A 13,743-nucleotide genomic window follows, 5' to 3' on the forward strand; every position below is an offset into this window, starting at 1 on the left:
CTACACTCCTACATAAGTCTGCATGTTTTCTCCACTGGACTAGCTGCCCCAGTTACAGCGGTAAACTCAGGCTCTATCTGCATTACCAAGGTAGTTTCAGGGTTTTACTTTGCACTGTAGTCTGGTGCACAAGCATGAAAGCTCCTTCCACAGTGTTGTTCAAGCACTTTTGAAGGACAAGTGATGGGTTAAACTTTGACGTTCCCTTTACACGCTGCACCATAGATGGGCAGCTCCTGGAGAAATGTTCCTGGTTTAACTTCCTTCGATAACTCCCCACGGGCTGGCTCAGTGAAGCCAGAGGGAAGAGAAAATTCCCCTGGGAAATTATAGGCAGATTTCCTGAAGCACAAGCTGAAAGACACATGACAAATGGAGTTAAACATGTACCAATACAGAGTGATTTCTGTGCTAATCCAGGCAAGACTCTGCCTCCAAGGTGTAATTCTTTGAACAGTTAAAATCAACTGGTACATCGAGTATCCAGATCTCAAGATCCTCCTACTCCAAATTCTGCAGGAAGGAAGAAAAACCTTATTTTAATAACAATGAATAAAAGAGTCACAAGACAACGAGTGAAGTGTCCAGGAAGTACCAAAGCACCCAAGTCTTTTTATTACAACATTTATTTCAGTATCGAAGGCACTTACAATGCAGAAAGAAAAAAAACTGATAGGCACCAAAAGTGAAGTTAGAATTAAAATGACAAAGAAACAGTTTACCAGACAAAAGGAGCACCCTTCCCTGTTAACAATACAGCACATGGAAATGAAGCTATTCATGACTAACTTTTTAAACAGTTAGGGCTCTTTTTTTTTTTAATAGAAAAAAGATAAAGGCTGCTCTACTGTGAACTGAAGTTAAGAAAAGAAAAGAACCCCTCCACACACCTGCACAAGGATTTGGGAGTTGGTGGTGTTGACAAACATGGGGCTTTTCAGTTCCGGCACTGCAGGAGGTCCTGGTACATCTCGATGAGGTGAGCGGCCTCTCTCTGCCCGGAAAGCACAGCACCGTGGGTCGTGGAATAGTATTTCCTGTGAGTGGCCTCTCCTGAAAACATCACCTGCATGGGCTGGGGAGAAGGAGAAGAGCAGAACAACTCAGCAGCACTTACCGGAAAGCAGATGTGAGGCTAAAAGGAGATAAAACTTTCTGTGCTCTCCCACATTCCCATGAGGTGATACAGAGGTTTGAGAGCTCTGGTTCTCAAACACCAAATGTGGTGCAGCATGGGAACAGGCAAGCACACGGTTGTCACCGTCATAGAATCATAGAACAGTTTGGGTTGAAGGGACCTTCCCAGCTCCCCCAGTGCCGCCCCTGCCATGACAGGGACATCTTCACCAGCTCAGGTTGCTCAGAGCCCCGTCCAGCCTGGCCTGGGATGTCTCCAGGGATGGTTCATCCACCACCTCTCTGGCCAACCTGGGCCAGGCTCTCACCACCCTCAGGGCCAACAATTTCTTCCTCATGTCCAGCCTGAATCTCCCTCCTTTAGTTTAAAACCATCACCCTTGTCCTATCAAATGTCAAGCTCATCCTCATTGCTGTGCCTTCACAGAGCTGTTTGCAGGGCTGAGTCATCATCACAAAGCCAGACACCAGCTCTGATAACCTCAAACCAATCTACAGAAGTCACTGAGCACCACAATTCTCCAACAATTCCTCTTATTGCTCCCTCATATTACACTTTAGCCTTTTGCGCTTTAAGGATTTGTTTTTCCGGACAGCAATTTCAGAGACATCTTATCTGTGTTTAGTCTTCTCCTGGTTCATCAGCATCACCCTCTCTGCCCAAAAAATGGAGGAAAAAAACACTTCCACTGAAGAAAAAGGAGGGACACCTATTCAATTTCAGACATCTTATCTGTGACCGTCCCCCTGTGCTGGGTACTGGGGAAGGCAAACCTCAAATCCTGGGGTCAGTTTTGGGCCCCTCATGCCAAGAAAGGCCTTGAGGTGCTGGAGCGAGTTGAGAGAAGGGAACGGAGCTGGTGAGGGGCTGGAGCACAAGTGTGATGGGAGCGGCTGAGGGACCTGGGGGGTTCAGCTGGAGAACAGGAGCTGAGGGGAGACCTTCTGATCTCTGAACTGCCTGAAAGGAGCTTGGAGCCAGGGGGGTCGGGCTCTGCTCCCCAGGAACAAGCGCCAGGAGCAGAGGAAACGGCCTCAAGTTGTGCCAGGGGAGGTTGAGGTTGGATCTGGGAACAATTTCTTCCCCAAAGGGCTGTGGGGCATTGGAACAGGCTGCCCAGGACAGTGCTGGAGTCACCATCCCTGGAGGGTTGGACAGACGGACATGAGGTTCTCAGGGACATGGGTAGTGGTGGACTTGGCCATGTTAAGTTAACGGCTGGACCTGACAATCTTAAACGTCTTTTCCAAAATGATTCTATGATCCAAAACCCACAGGGTGAGACACAGTGTCTAATCTCTTGCATCAATAGTTAGACGCCTACTGCCAACACAGAAAGATTTCCTAATACGCACCTCTGACACATGGACAAGGTGAAATCCCGGATATATTATTTGTCCAGATGGGGAAAGAATAAAAATGTGGAAAACACACTACTGGAGGCCCAACAAGAGATTGTCTCTTTCAACCTTCCCCCCCAAAAACCCTGCCCACTCTCACATTAGTTTTCTTGCCATAGAACCGATTTGGGCCATACTTACGGCAGTTTTGGAGCTTTCAGCATAAGGCAGTGGTTTAGCAAGTTTCTCTACATCAGCCCCGCTAGACCCGACTTGGGTGTAAGAGTAGGATCCACGGAAATGGGGATTGCTGCCCCAGGAGGACCGCAGGATCCGGCGAGGTTTCGGAATGTTTGGATTCCCTGGGTGGAAAGAAGGAGAAGACAAAACATCAGACAGTGTCCAAGAGAAGACATGGCAATGCCTGTGCAAGGTGTGGGCTGGCACGAATTCAGCCTGATCTATTGAAAATACATCCTAGCAGAGCCCGCAGGCTACAGGGAAGAGGCCCTAAACCTGATCTATTTTTTATCACTAAGTATCTATATAAAGAAATAGCATCCCTTTTCATCTCAGCTGCAGTCTTCCATTTTGGGAAAGATCATTAAAATGTTTATGTTCCTAAAAGACTGGGGAGCCTCAGGGAACCCTGGTCACCCTCTGGTTGAAAATACGGAGCATCTCCTGGCCTCATTTGCCCCGGGGAGCCTGGTGGTGATCAAGCATAGGACTGATCTCACATAATTTTAGGTATTTAATTGGGTGCTCAGTCTAAATTGGATGGGTAGTGGTGGACTTGGCCATGTTAAGTTAACGGCTGGACCTGATAATCTTAAATTGGATTGGGTAGTCCTGTGAGAGAGGTGTGGGTAAGGATGTCAGAGGGCAAACCCTAATTAAGTGGAGCCATAGGAAAACCTGTCAAAAGTTCTCAAAACCTGTATTACTTAGTCCAACTGCTGATCAGTTGCCCCCGAAACGAATGTAAAATCCAATGGACCCATTTTGGGGGATGCACATGGCATGGAAAGAAGGTTTTTGAGGCCAGAAGTAGGATTTTTAGATTGCTGTAGGATTTCCACAGCTAAGAGGATGTAGGACCTAGAAGTGGGGGGCACTTGAGTGCACCAATGGGGCCATCATCAGCCACTGTCCCCATCCCCAAGAGTACAGGAGCACATGGCATCCAGGACTGTGGCCAAGAGCCTCAGGTAGAACTGAAGTAAGGAGGGTCATTCTTTGGAGACCCTCTTGCTAGGCTGGTTTGAGACCATCTCAGTGTCGTTGACCGGGATCTTGTTTCCCTCCTGTGGTCATATCTGGGCAAGAGAGGAATGGGGAGATGCAACATGGAAAATTGCAATGAAGATAAATTGTGTCTGCAGCAAAACCGAAACCCACCCTTGAGGAAACCTCACCTATCCAGGAAATGTTCAGCTACCTGGGTTGAGTCTAAGTCTTCTCCACTGAGAAGGTTACCAAGCACTGGAACAGGCTGCCCAGGGCAGTGCTGGAGTCACCATCCCTGGAGGGGTTTAGAAGGTGTGTAGATGTGGTGCTTAGGGACACGGTTTAGTGGTGAACTCAGCCATGTGAGGTTTATGGTTCAGTATGATGATCTTTAAGGTCTTCCTAAACAATTCTATGTTTCTAAGAGACTGTCAGCACAAGAATGAAGAATAATTTAGACATATTTGCATCTTGCACAGTTCCTGTACCTGCTTCAGACCCTGAAGCACTTGAGAATGCTTAGGCTGCTATGAAGACGATCCAAATTCCCCCACTTTCTCCATCAAAGCTTAGAAAGGGAGACATCCAACTGCAAAGATTAGTTAGGCATTACTTCATTTAGTTCTACTAAACAGTTTTTTAGTCGTATTTTTAATTCCTCAAAACCAGGAGCAGGTTACATCCCTGGTTCAGCTACGGCTTTTAGGAATATTGTGTGCCAACCAGAACTATGAAATACGAGGCCGAAAGAGAGCAAAGGGCCCTGGATGGTTTGCCAGATCACACTTTCTAACAACATCCCAGATCAAAATATAGCACAGACTAGAAAACGAATATACCCTGCAAACAAAATACATCCTATGCCTCGCTGTTGTTTCAGGAGTAACAATTTAGCATAACAAAGCCTCTAAAAAAAGCTCCTGTGAGAATCCTCAAAGCAGGAATGCCTGGGATGGAAGTGAAAAGCCCAAGGGAGGCTGAGAACAAGGAGCTCTCAGATGCGTCAAGGAAATAAGTTATCGTGTTTTATTTTTAAGGGCTGTGGGAAGGCCCAGGAGAACACACCATGAAAGCTGTTAGACAACAGGGCCAAAGCAGTCATCCACCGCTTTGCATTACACAAAAACAATCACAAAATGGATTTTCAAACGAAACGAGTCTCTGCAGTGGGGTGGTGGTGCCTCTTCTGTAGCTGGTGCATGTTCTCTGGTTCCACTGTCAAGTTACGCAGAAGATTTTCAATACAGGGGTCAAGTAAGGTGTTGATAAAAAGATGATTAACATCAGGAATACGCAGTGTTGCAAGCAATGAGATGAGGGCTTGCCAGCCTGCAGATAAGACCACAGATCTACTGAAAGACTGAAATTTGTTAACAAAAGGGTTTGTGGAGTCATCAGCCCAATCAACAATTGTATAAATCCATCAATATTTAACAGAGCAATTATTCAGACTGCTAAAAGCACCAGTTCTGTCTCTCTCTAGTGTTTCCCGTGAATGACCTTGTGCTGTGTACACAAGCAGGTGAACAGCAGCCTTCCCACCAGGGAATTCTTCATGTAGTAACTTCATCACAAGGGAAACTGCAGCCCAGCGACATGAAGCATGTGGCCTCGGGCAGATGGCAGAGATTCACGCAGAGATGCCCAAGCCAGCTGCCAGCATGGAGTGGGGCTAAGGAGCCTGGGCATGTGGATATTAGGAAATAATTCTTCCCCAAAGGGCTGTGGGGCATTGGAACAGGCTGCCCAGGGCAGTGCTGGAGTCACCATCCCTGGAGGGGTTGAACAGACACAGAGATGAGGTTCTCAGGGACATGGGGTAGTGCCAGGGGTGGGTTAACGGTTGGACTTGATGATCTTGAGGTCCCTTCCAACCAAAATGATTCTATGATTCTGTGAAAACGCAGCTGTACAGCTCCCAGAAGCAAAGCCAATCTCCTTCCCCAGCAGCACGCTGTGTGGTGCAGAGGTACCAGCTCTCGTGAGCTCCTTTAAGGCTCTCCAGCACACCCGAGCATGTTGAAGCCCCTATCGCGGGGTCAATACTACTCGCCACCCTACTCCTAGATGGGTAAACACATGCCTTTGTCTACACATAAAAGTAACAATACACATGTGGAAACTTTTAAGTATATACTGTCCAAAAAGAGATAAAAAGGCTAAAAAAGGACCTTTGCCTTCACTGAAATAGGAGGGTATCTATGTTTATGCCACAGATTCCCATTTGTGAAGCTATGTTTGTCATCCCTGGAGACATCCCAGGCCAGGCTTGACGGGGCTCTGAGCAACCTGAGCTGGTGAAGATGTCCCTGCTCATGGCAGGGGTGGCACTGGGGCAGATGGGAAGGTCCCTTCAACCCAAACCATTCTGTGATTCTATGAACTCCATGTGCCTCAAACAACCCTGTTCTTATTCAGCTACTGCAGATTGATTGGTTATGGGGCTGACTATGAGACACAGGATTATCATGAAATCAACGCACAGATCTAAATGAAGACACCCAAATTTAGTTGTCTACCTGAGAGCTGGGTATCCAAGATCCCATCAAGGCCAACAGAGAACTGTGGTACTACACACTCTTTAGTGTCTGCAGCCACCAGAGAGATATTGGAGCATCCCAGACATCCACAGGAGCTGGTAGATATGATGCAGAACCTAAAAGAGATCCATTCCCCTGTAGAGAAATAGCTGGAGGATGGGGAGGACAACTCAAGGCATCACCAGCTGCAGCTTGACACATCAGTGAGTCCTTCAGAAGGGAGCAGGTCTGCAATTCCTGCCTTCTGGCTTCCAACACTCCGAGCTGAGCCAACAAAGAAAGCAGAGCAAGACTTCTAATTGTCCCGACACATCCCATTTAATCAGATTTAGAGAATGCTGCTTTACAGCCATCCAGCTGTGAAGAGCAGCAGTTGTCAATGGTTCTTAGGTAAGAACAATCCTCGGAGCTTTATACAGCAAAGCCAGATAATCCACAACACCAACCTGCATGTGAAATTTAAGGTCAGAGACAGATCATCTCCTCTCAGAGAGAAATTCTCAGTGTGAAATAACACCGAGTCTAAAAGAACGGATTTAACCTAGGACTGGTCTAAGACCCTCTGAAGCCAACGCAAAGGCTTCCATGAGCAACAGACTGGGAAAATACAGCTGAAGATGGGAACCCACTTGGATAATGTATAAATTCTTTAATAGAAGAATAAGAAATAAGAACATGGGGGGCTTTATACTCAGAACATTAAAGCTACAAAAGGCAAAGTGAACATTATAAGGCTCATACTATCTAGTCTCATCACTGAATGTAAGGCCCTCTCTATACTCAGTAGATAAAAGCTTCTACAGAAGGTGTCACAGAGCACCAGGTGAGCTGTGGAAGATCTGAACTGCCTTATGGAAGAGTCTTTGCACTGAGTCTAGGAACTTCAGAAGACTAATTTCCCAACTCAGTTAGTTGACTTACATGAAGTTGGGTGGTGGGAAAAGCTTTAAAAGCTGGGTCAGGTCGTGCTAACCGGACCAGAGCAGACCAGTCTTTTCCAGAAATGATCACAGTTAGAGAGAAGGCTGCTTTGGCCCCCCACAACCAGTACTTAGCTGGTCTATCCCACTCTCGCACTCCCAAGAAACGGATTAGTAGAGAAGACGGTAGGTACATGGAGAGCTGAACATGCTTCTCTGTTTCAGCCCAGATTAGGCTTAAGGTCCTGCTACTTCTGTGAACCTGCGAGGGAATACAGGGGAGCAAGAGTAACAGGATAAACCCAGCTACCTTAGCGAGGCCACCCTGAAACAGCTGTGAAACGTTTTTCTACAACTTAACAAGATTTTGGGGCAGAAAGTGCAACAGGTCACGTTGCATAATGTGTGCTGCAAGGACAAGTTTTCTTCTCGCAGTTTTGAGCAGGTGCATAAAATGTTCCCTGCAAGGCAAGGTAAATTCAGTGTGAAGTTCTCCAGGGTTAGATAAGCCAGGATTAGCAGAGGGCTGAGCTAGAGCTCGCACTGCTGAAGGGTCTGATGGGCAGTGACCAGGTGCAGGATCAGCTGGAACACCAACTGCAGCACATACCAATGACCCAGCGCCAACATATTTCCACCCTGGGAGGAAGAGAGGAACATCCAACACATGTAAACAATAACAACAGCGTAGGAGCCCACGAAAGAAGAGGGAGAGTGTTCTCCCATCTGCCAAACTAAGACAGACCCAAAGAGCCAAATTCCTACTGAGGAATCAAAGTGTTTTAGAAAAAAAGAGGCCTTGCTGCAACAAATATATGCTCTGGGAGACGTCGGCACTGAAACAACTTGGCCTCAAAGAGAAGAGCCGCCTGCTACGCCTGTGTAGGGCAGCAGTCGGCCTTTTGAGGTCAGGAGGAAAGAAGCTGTGTATGTACTGACGTTGTAACATAACGAAGGGATACCCAACACCACTGAAAACAAACGGCTCGGGAGGGAGAAGCTGCCCGGAGTCAAGCATTCACCGATTCATCCCACTTCTCCGCAGGCTGCTGGGGAGCCACAGGTTTATCTTCCAACATCAACACAACAGGAACAAGCTGAAACAAGGTTTCAGTTTTGGTTGCTGCATTTGGGTTTCTGAATCCAGTGTCTAAACTAAGATTTCTGAAGAAAGCAGTAAAACCTATTATAAAGCCTCTTTTGACAGTAGCCAGTTATGCGGGCAGTCCTGAGCTTCACAGAATCCCAGCCTGGTTGGGGTTGAAGGGACCTCTGGAGATCATCCAGTCCAACCCACCTGCTCACGCAGGGTCACCAGAGCAGATCACACAGGGTCGTGTCCAGGCGGGTTTGAATGTCTCAGAGAAGGAGACTCCACAACCTCTCTGGGCAGCCTGGGCCAGGCTCTGGCACCTCAAACTGAAGAAGTTTCTCCTCATATTCAGACAGAATATGTTTCAGTCCTGTGTTTCAGTCTGTGCCCGTTGCCCCTCACCCTGTCACTGGGCACCACTGAACAGAGTCTGGTCCATCCTCTGACACCCACCCTGGAGATACTGATCAGCATTGATGAGATCCCCTCTCAGCTTCTCTTCTCCAGGCTGAACAGCCCCAGCTCTCTCAGTCTCTCCTCATAAGAAAGATGTTCCAGACCCCTCGTCATCTTCATAGCCTGCCACTGTACTCCCTCCAGTAATTCCTTTTCCTTCTTAAAACCCTTTCTCTAGATCTCCATGTTGTTGGTAGAAAATAATTTGAAAGCACGAGGGAAAGCTACACTTCTGAAGGCAAATTTCTTTGGTTAATTGGAGGTTCACAGACAAGAGGTGAGGCTGGAAACCCACTGGGTGTTGAGGTTTGGCTAACAAGCTATCAGATATAAATAGCTCAATCATGGGGCCTATCTCTAGAAGAGCATAAAACACATCTAATCTTGGAGGATGCTGCTCTTATAATTGCTTGTAATTATGTATAAATCCAAAATCCTTATTTCAAGACTGTCAGTGAGTCAATCACTATTTCTTTCAGTGTTACTACCTGACAGTTGCACAGGAGATCTCAAAGAACTCTGTGGATGCTAAAAGGCCTTTCCTTGGGAAGGTGTGCAGGCTCTAGAGAAGTGACTGCAGACAAACTAAGGCTCAGCGTGTTCAAATATTGCTACTTTTGGTGATTCCATAATGGATTTTCTCAGCAAAATACACAAAAGATCTGTCTCGCTACGACCCTTTAATGTGATGTGTGCTCAGTATATGTGAAATCTGTGAAGTCCAGGACGGTTTAGGTGAGGCACCCAGAAAAAGGAAATTCTCAAGATCACTTGGAAATTCAAGCCAATGAGATTTCCACATTGCCTCAAGTTGAGTGGAAGTCAGGGATGAGATTCAATCACCCCATCTCAGTTGATCTAAACAAGTTCAACTCCCCTGGCTCTAAAAGAGCTTTCCACAGCTGAGATCAGTCCCCAGGAGCACTGAGCTCCAGCTGCTAAAGAGTTATTTGTGATTAAATAAAGCAGAGGATGTGGAATCCTCAAGCACTTCTACCCACCACTTCCTGAGCCCGTTATCAGTGTCTCTGTATAAATAGCTTTCAGGCACACCCAAGCAGGAGGTACACGCACAGCCCGTTCAAAAGGACGTAAAATGCCAAAAGAACTAAAAATTACTTTAGTGCATTTCCTTCCTAGCAGTTATTCCACACCCCAGCCCCGCTCTCCCTCTCTTCACCACTCACCAAAGGAACCAGAGCATGGCTGACCTGTAAATTTACGTAGCATCTCGGTACAGGTTTCCGCCACGGTTTCATCATCGCACTTCTCCATAATCAAAGCCTCTTCTCCACAGATCCAGCCGCTCAGGACGTGGCCGTACCTCTCCGGTGGGTAGAGCACATCAAAACTGCAGATCTTCTTGTACCACAGCTCCTCGGGATAAGTCAAGCTCTCACTCTCTGCCTCATCTTCCCAGACAAACTGGATGCTGTTGCACTCGGAGCTCCAGAAAGGCTCTTCGAACTCCAGGAAAATCTTGTCAGTCGTATTGATCCCTAGTTTCTCAATGGCCATCACCTTGTCCTCGGGCAAGCGAGGATGAAACAGGGTCTCGTGGCGCTTCTTCAAGACTCCCAGGGACACAGTCACGATGACGTGGTCGGCTGGGATGAACTCACAGTCTTCGCACTCCACGAAGACATCGGAGCCCTTGTCCTCCTCGGGGAGGTCACTGTTGTGGTCAGCCACCCTCTCAATCTCCTTGCTGACTGACTGGTTCCAGTGGATGCACTTGACCGGCTTGCGAAGCTGGATGACAGACTCGGGAATGGAGCGGGCCAAAATCTCCACGATTTTAATGAAACCGCAAGGGATGATGTGATGAGCCCCAGGGATTTCGGTCCATTCCCCAAATTCACTGAGCGAGACTTCATCCATGCTGTGGGAGCTGCTCTCACAACTCTCTACCTAAGGAAAAGAAACACAAAAGCAACGTCGCCACAGAGCAACTCATTTTGCCACAGAACAACATTGCAAGGGCACAGAGGAGCTGCGCAAGCTGGGAGTCCTGAATCCCACTCTTAATCCACATTATTTTTGCTAGTAAAGAAGCCTTTAGCCACAGGTTCTAACAAAAATCAATCCTTGGCCTTCCTGCCAAGCAGAGAAGCCACTATGTCATGGTAAAAAGCTGCATCAGCTTGGGTTGCATTGGCCACGGTTGCATCATCCAGAGTTCAGAGATGATGTCTTTGCTTCTGCGTGACTCTGAGTCACAGTTCTGACAGTTTTCTGTCATTTAAAAGCCACTTTACTTGCCAGGGACTGGCTGCTCGGTGCTCCTGCAACAGAAGCTGGAGCTATGTTAATCAGATGCTCTTTCCAATGTTAATAGATGTTCCCATGAGGAGCCAGGAGAAACTTTTGGCAGCAGTTTCTGCCGCCTGGAGCTTACAACATGCTGTCAAACAGTCAGCAATCAGCAAGCGAACAACCTGCCAGAGGTGAGAGTAACCTACGCAGAAGGAACTGGAGGAGACAGAAAAGGGAAATGCCAAGACTGCGTCTGATTCACTTGATGTGATTATCAAAGCTTTAGATTCGAAACCTGCTGGTTAATGTTTGCAGGATTATCAGGTGTAACTGTAGCTTCCAGAAATCCTGGAACAAAGGCAGGATGTTCAGCCTTGTGATAAGTTTCTAATGATAATACTGATGCAGGGGACACAGTGATCTTAAAATCTTCAAATCACCAGAGTCACAATGATTTGCATGCTGTAATTCTTTAACCACTTTAGGCAAAGGGAACATTATGATTCCTTGCCTCACCCCTTTTGGTCAGTTTTCCAGCTCTTTACACACTGTAATGACATGTCTGGAAACCTGGCAAGCCTTGACCTCCCCTGTGGAGCATCCTGGTGCAGGGCAGTAATCTCTGCGCCGGGCTAAGATATCAAGCAAACAAGTCAAAGTTGCACTAAGTAGTTCACAAACAGGTGTTTGCCCCTTCCTGGTCATTGCCCAGTGACTCCAGTGAAGACTGAGCAAGGACAGGCCCAGGTCACCAGCAGCTAGGTCTTGAAGAAGACCTGTCCTCTGAGTGTGCTGTGGTTCCACCCCATCCGACAGCTCCAACACCCACGCAGGGTCAGTTCTGCTGGCCCACGATACCAACTCTGCACCTACACTTTGCCTGAGACACCTGGTAATCCTCACTCTCTCAGCAACAACCCTGATCTAATAGTCTTAAGTATCAGAAGCTTTGTTGTTCTCAGGTATTTACACATGAGAAGGGATTCGCAAGGGCTGTGGAAAAGTCTCTGGCTGCAGCAACCTGTAGCAACCACAGAAGTAATCAAGAAAACCAGAGGTATATCAAACAACTAACATTGTCTACGTGGGTGATGTTACATGGATAACACAATAAATGATGAGTCTTTATGTGGCAGCTGTGGAGACACCCTGCGCTACAAACTCTGGGCTTAGGACAGGGAGATATCAGAACAGCGCCCAGGATGCCTTAGTTCAAATCTCAGCTTTATCACAGACCTCCTGTGAGACTCTCTGGGGTTTTATTTCTCTTTGTTTGAGCTTCCCACCTGTAACTAGTGAATACCACACACTTACCCACATCACAAAGCACTACTTGCGTCCCCTGCTTCATTTCATAAGACTTTATAAGTCATTACAATTGAAATAGGAACAACTGTTACACTTTACTTGAGGAATGCTTGATGCAGCATTAAGTCCTCATCCCACAGAGATCTCATTTAGGCCAAGGCATCAAGGAGATAAAAGGGACTTAGGGAAGCCATGAGGAAAGATGATCAGGACATGGTTTATACAATCTACCTCTGATTTTATTGCTTTACCTTCAAAATGCTTTCCAGAGATTTCTTCAGCAAATTACTAGTATCAAAGTTACATTTCTTCTGGTTTCTGAGATGTGGACAGAGGCAGAAGAGGGTAAAAGATACTCAGGTGGGACCACAGGGTCCCAGGTGTAAGGCACAAGACAAGACATAACTAAAAGAAGCTGATGACAGAGTAGCTTCAGATGGTAAGAAAATGTTAAAACACACCAGAAAATTTAACAGGGCCTAGGATGTCCCCTTCTAATTAGAAAGATGGAAGTTTAAAGTAAGGAGAGGAAAAAAAAAATAATAAAGGCATTATTTCTTGCAGCCCACTCTTCAGATATGCCCTACAAGGAAGAGTTGGTGATATGAACACAAACTGCCCCAGCTGAAAGACACCACAGAAACCAATTCCCCAGTGATGTGCAAGGCTTAGCCAGGTCTCTGAGGTTTAAGATTTGTCTGTTGTTAGCCAAAACAAACAAACGACGACATGTGCACACACCTTTAGGTACTGCTGGATCATGGCCAGTTTCAGCCTCTTGACGGTCTCTGTGTCATCCGGATCGGCCTTGACGCGTTTGCGCACGACGTCCCGTGTGAAGACGCCCACACTGTTCTGGCTCTCAGCGTTGACTGGTTTACCTCGTTGGAAGAACTCCTGAGTCAGGTTATAGACCTGCAAGAGACAGGAAAGAAAGATGGACAACGTGATTCACAGCTGAATCCCAAGCCCCAAGTGGGATGCTTTTTCCTCCATCCAAAACCAGCACATTTATCGTGCACTTTGCTCAACCCCTGAGGGTGGTGAGAGCCTGGCCCAGGTTGGCCAGAGAGGGGGTAGATGAACCATCCCTGGAGACATCCCAGGCCAGGCTGGATGGGGCTCTGAGCAACCTGAGCTGGTGAAGATGTCCCTGCTCATGGCAGGGGGTTGAACTAGGTCCCCATTAAAGTCCCATTTCCACCCAAACTACTCTCTGATTCTACGATTCTACTCACCTGGAATGGTCTAGTTACTATTAAGTCATTAAGTTACTATTAAGTCATTTATTTAATTGGAGCATGTCCATTCTATCACTTGCAGAAGACCAAGTGAGGCAGTCCTGCCATTTTCAGGAGCTACAGCCTGTTGTTCAACCAGCTGTTGAGATACTACAGCTGGATCGGTAAGTGCAGAGCACAGAACTTTTCTGCACAACACGTCTGGGTTTGCTACGTGTAAT

The 13,743-nt window shown here is 47.0% G+C and overlaps 1 protein-coding gene across 2 annotated transcripts in view; it reads right to left on the reverse strand.

Annotated features, from left to right (window-relative positions):
- Positions 1–576: 576 nt before the first annotated feature.
- Positions 577–13,743, reverse strand: part of SMOX (spermine oxidase) — a 70,958-nt gene continuing 57,791 nt past the window's right edge. For both annotated transcript variants that reach the window (XM_082050221.1, XM_082050220.1), the window contains exons 4-7: positions 13,023–13,196; positions 9,929–10,628; positions 2,680–2,840; positions 577–1,075 (exon numbers count right to left, since the gene is read on the reverse strand). In XM_082050221.1, coding sequence (XP_081906347.1) covers positions 938–1,075; positions 2,680–2,840; positions 9,929–10,628; positions 13,023–13,196 — 1,173 coding nt within the window. In that variant the 3' untranslated portion in view covers positions 577–937. The remainder of the gene's footprint in view (positions 1,076–2,679; positions 2,841–9,928; positions 10,629–13,022; positions 13,197–13,743) is intronic.

Source organism: Streptopelia decaocto (assembly GCF_964273445.1).
Source record: "Streptopelia decaocto genome assembly, chromosome: 4".
Taxonomy (NCBI): domain Eukaryota; kingdom Metazoa; phylum Chordata; class Aves; order Columbiformes; family Columbidae; genus Streptopelia; species Streptopelia decaocto.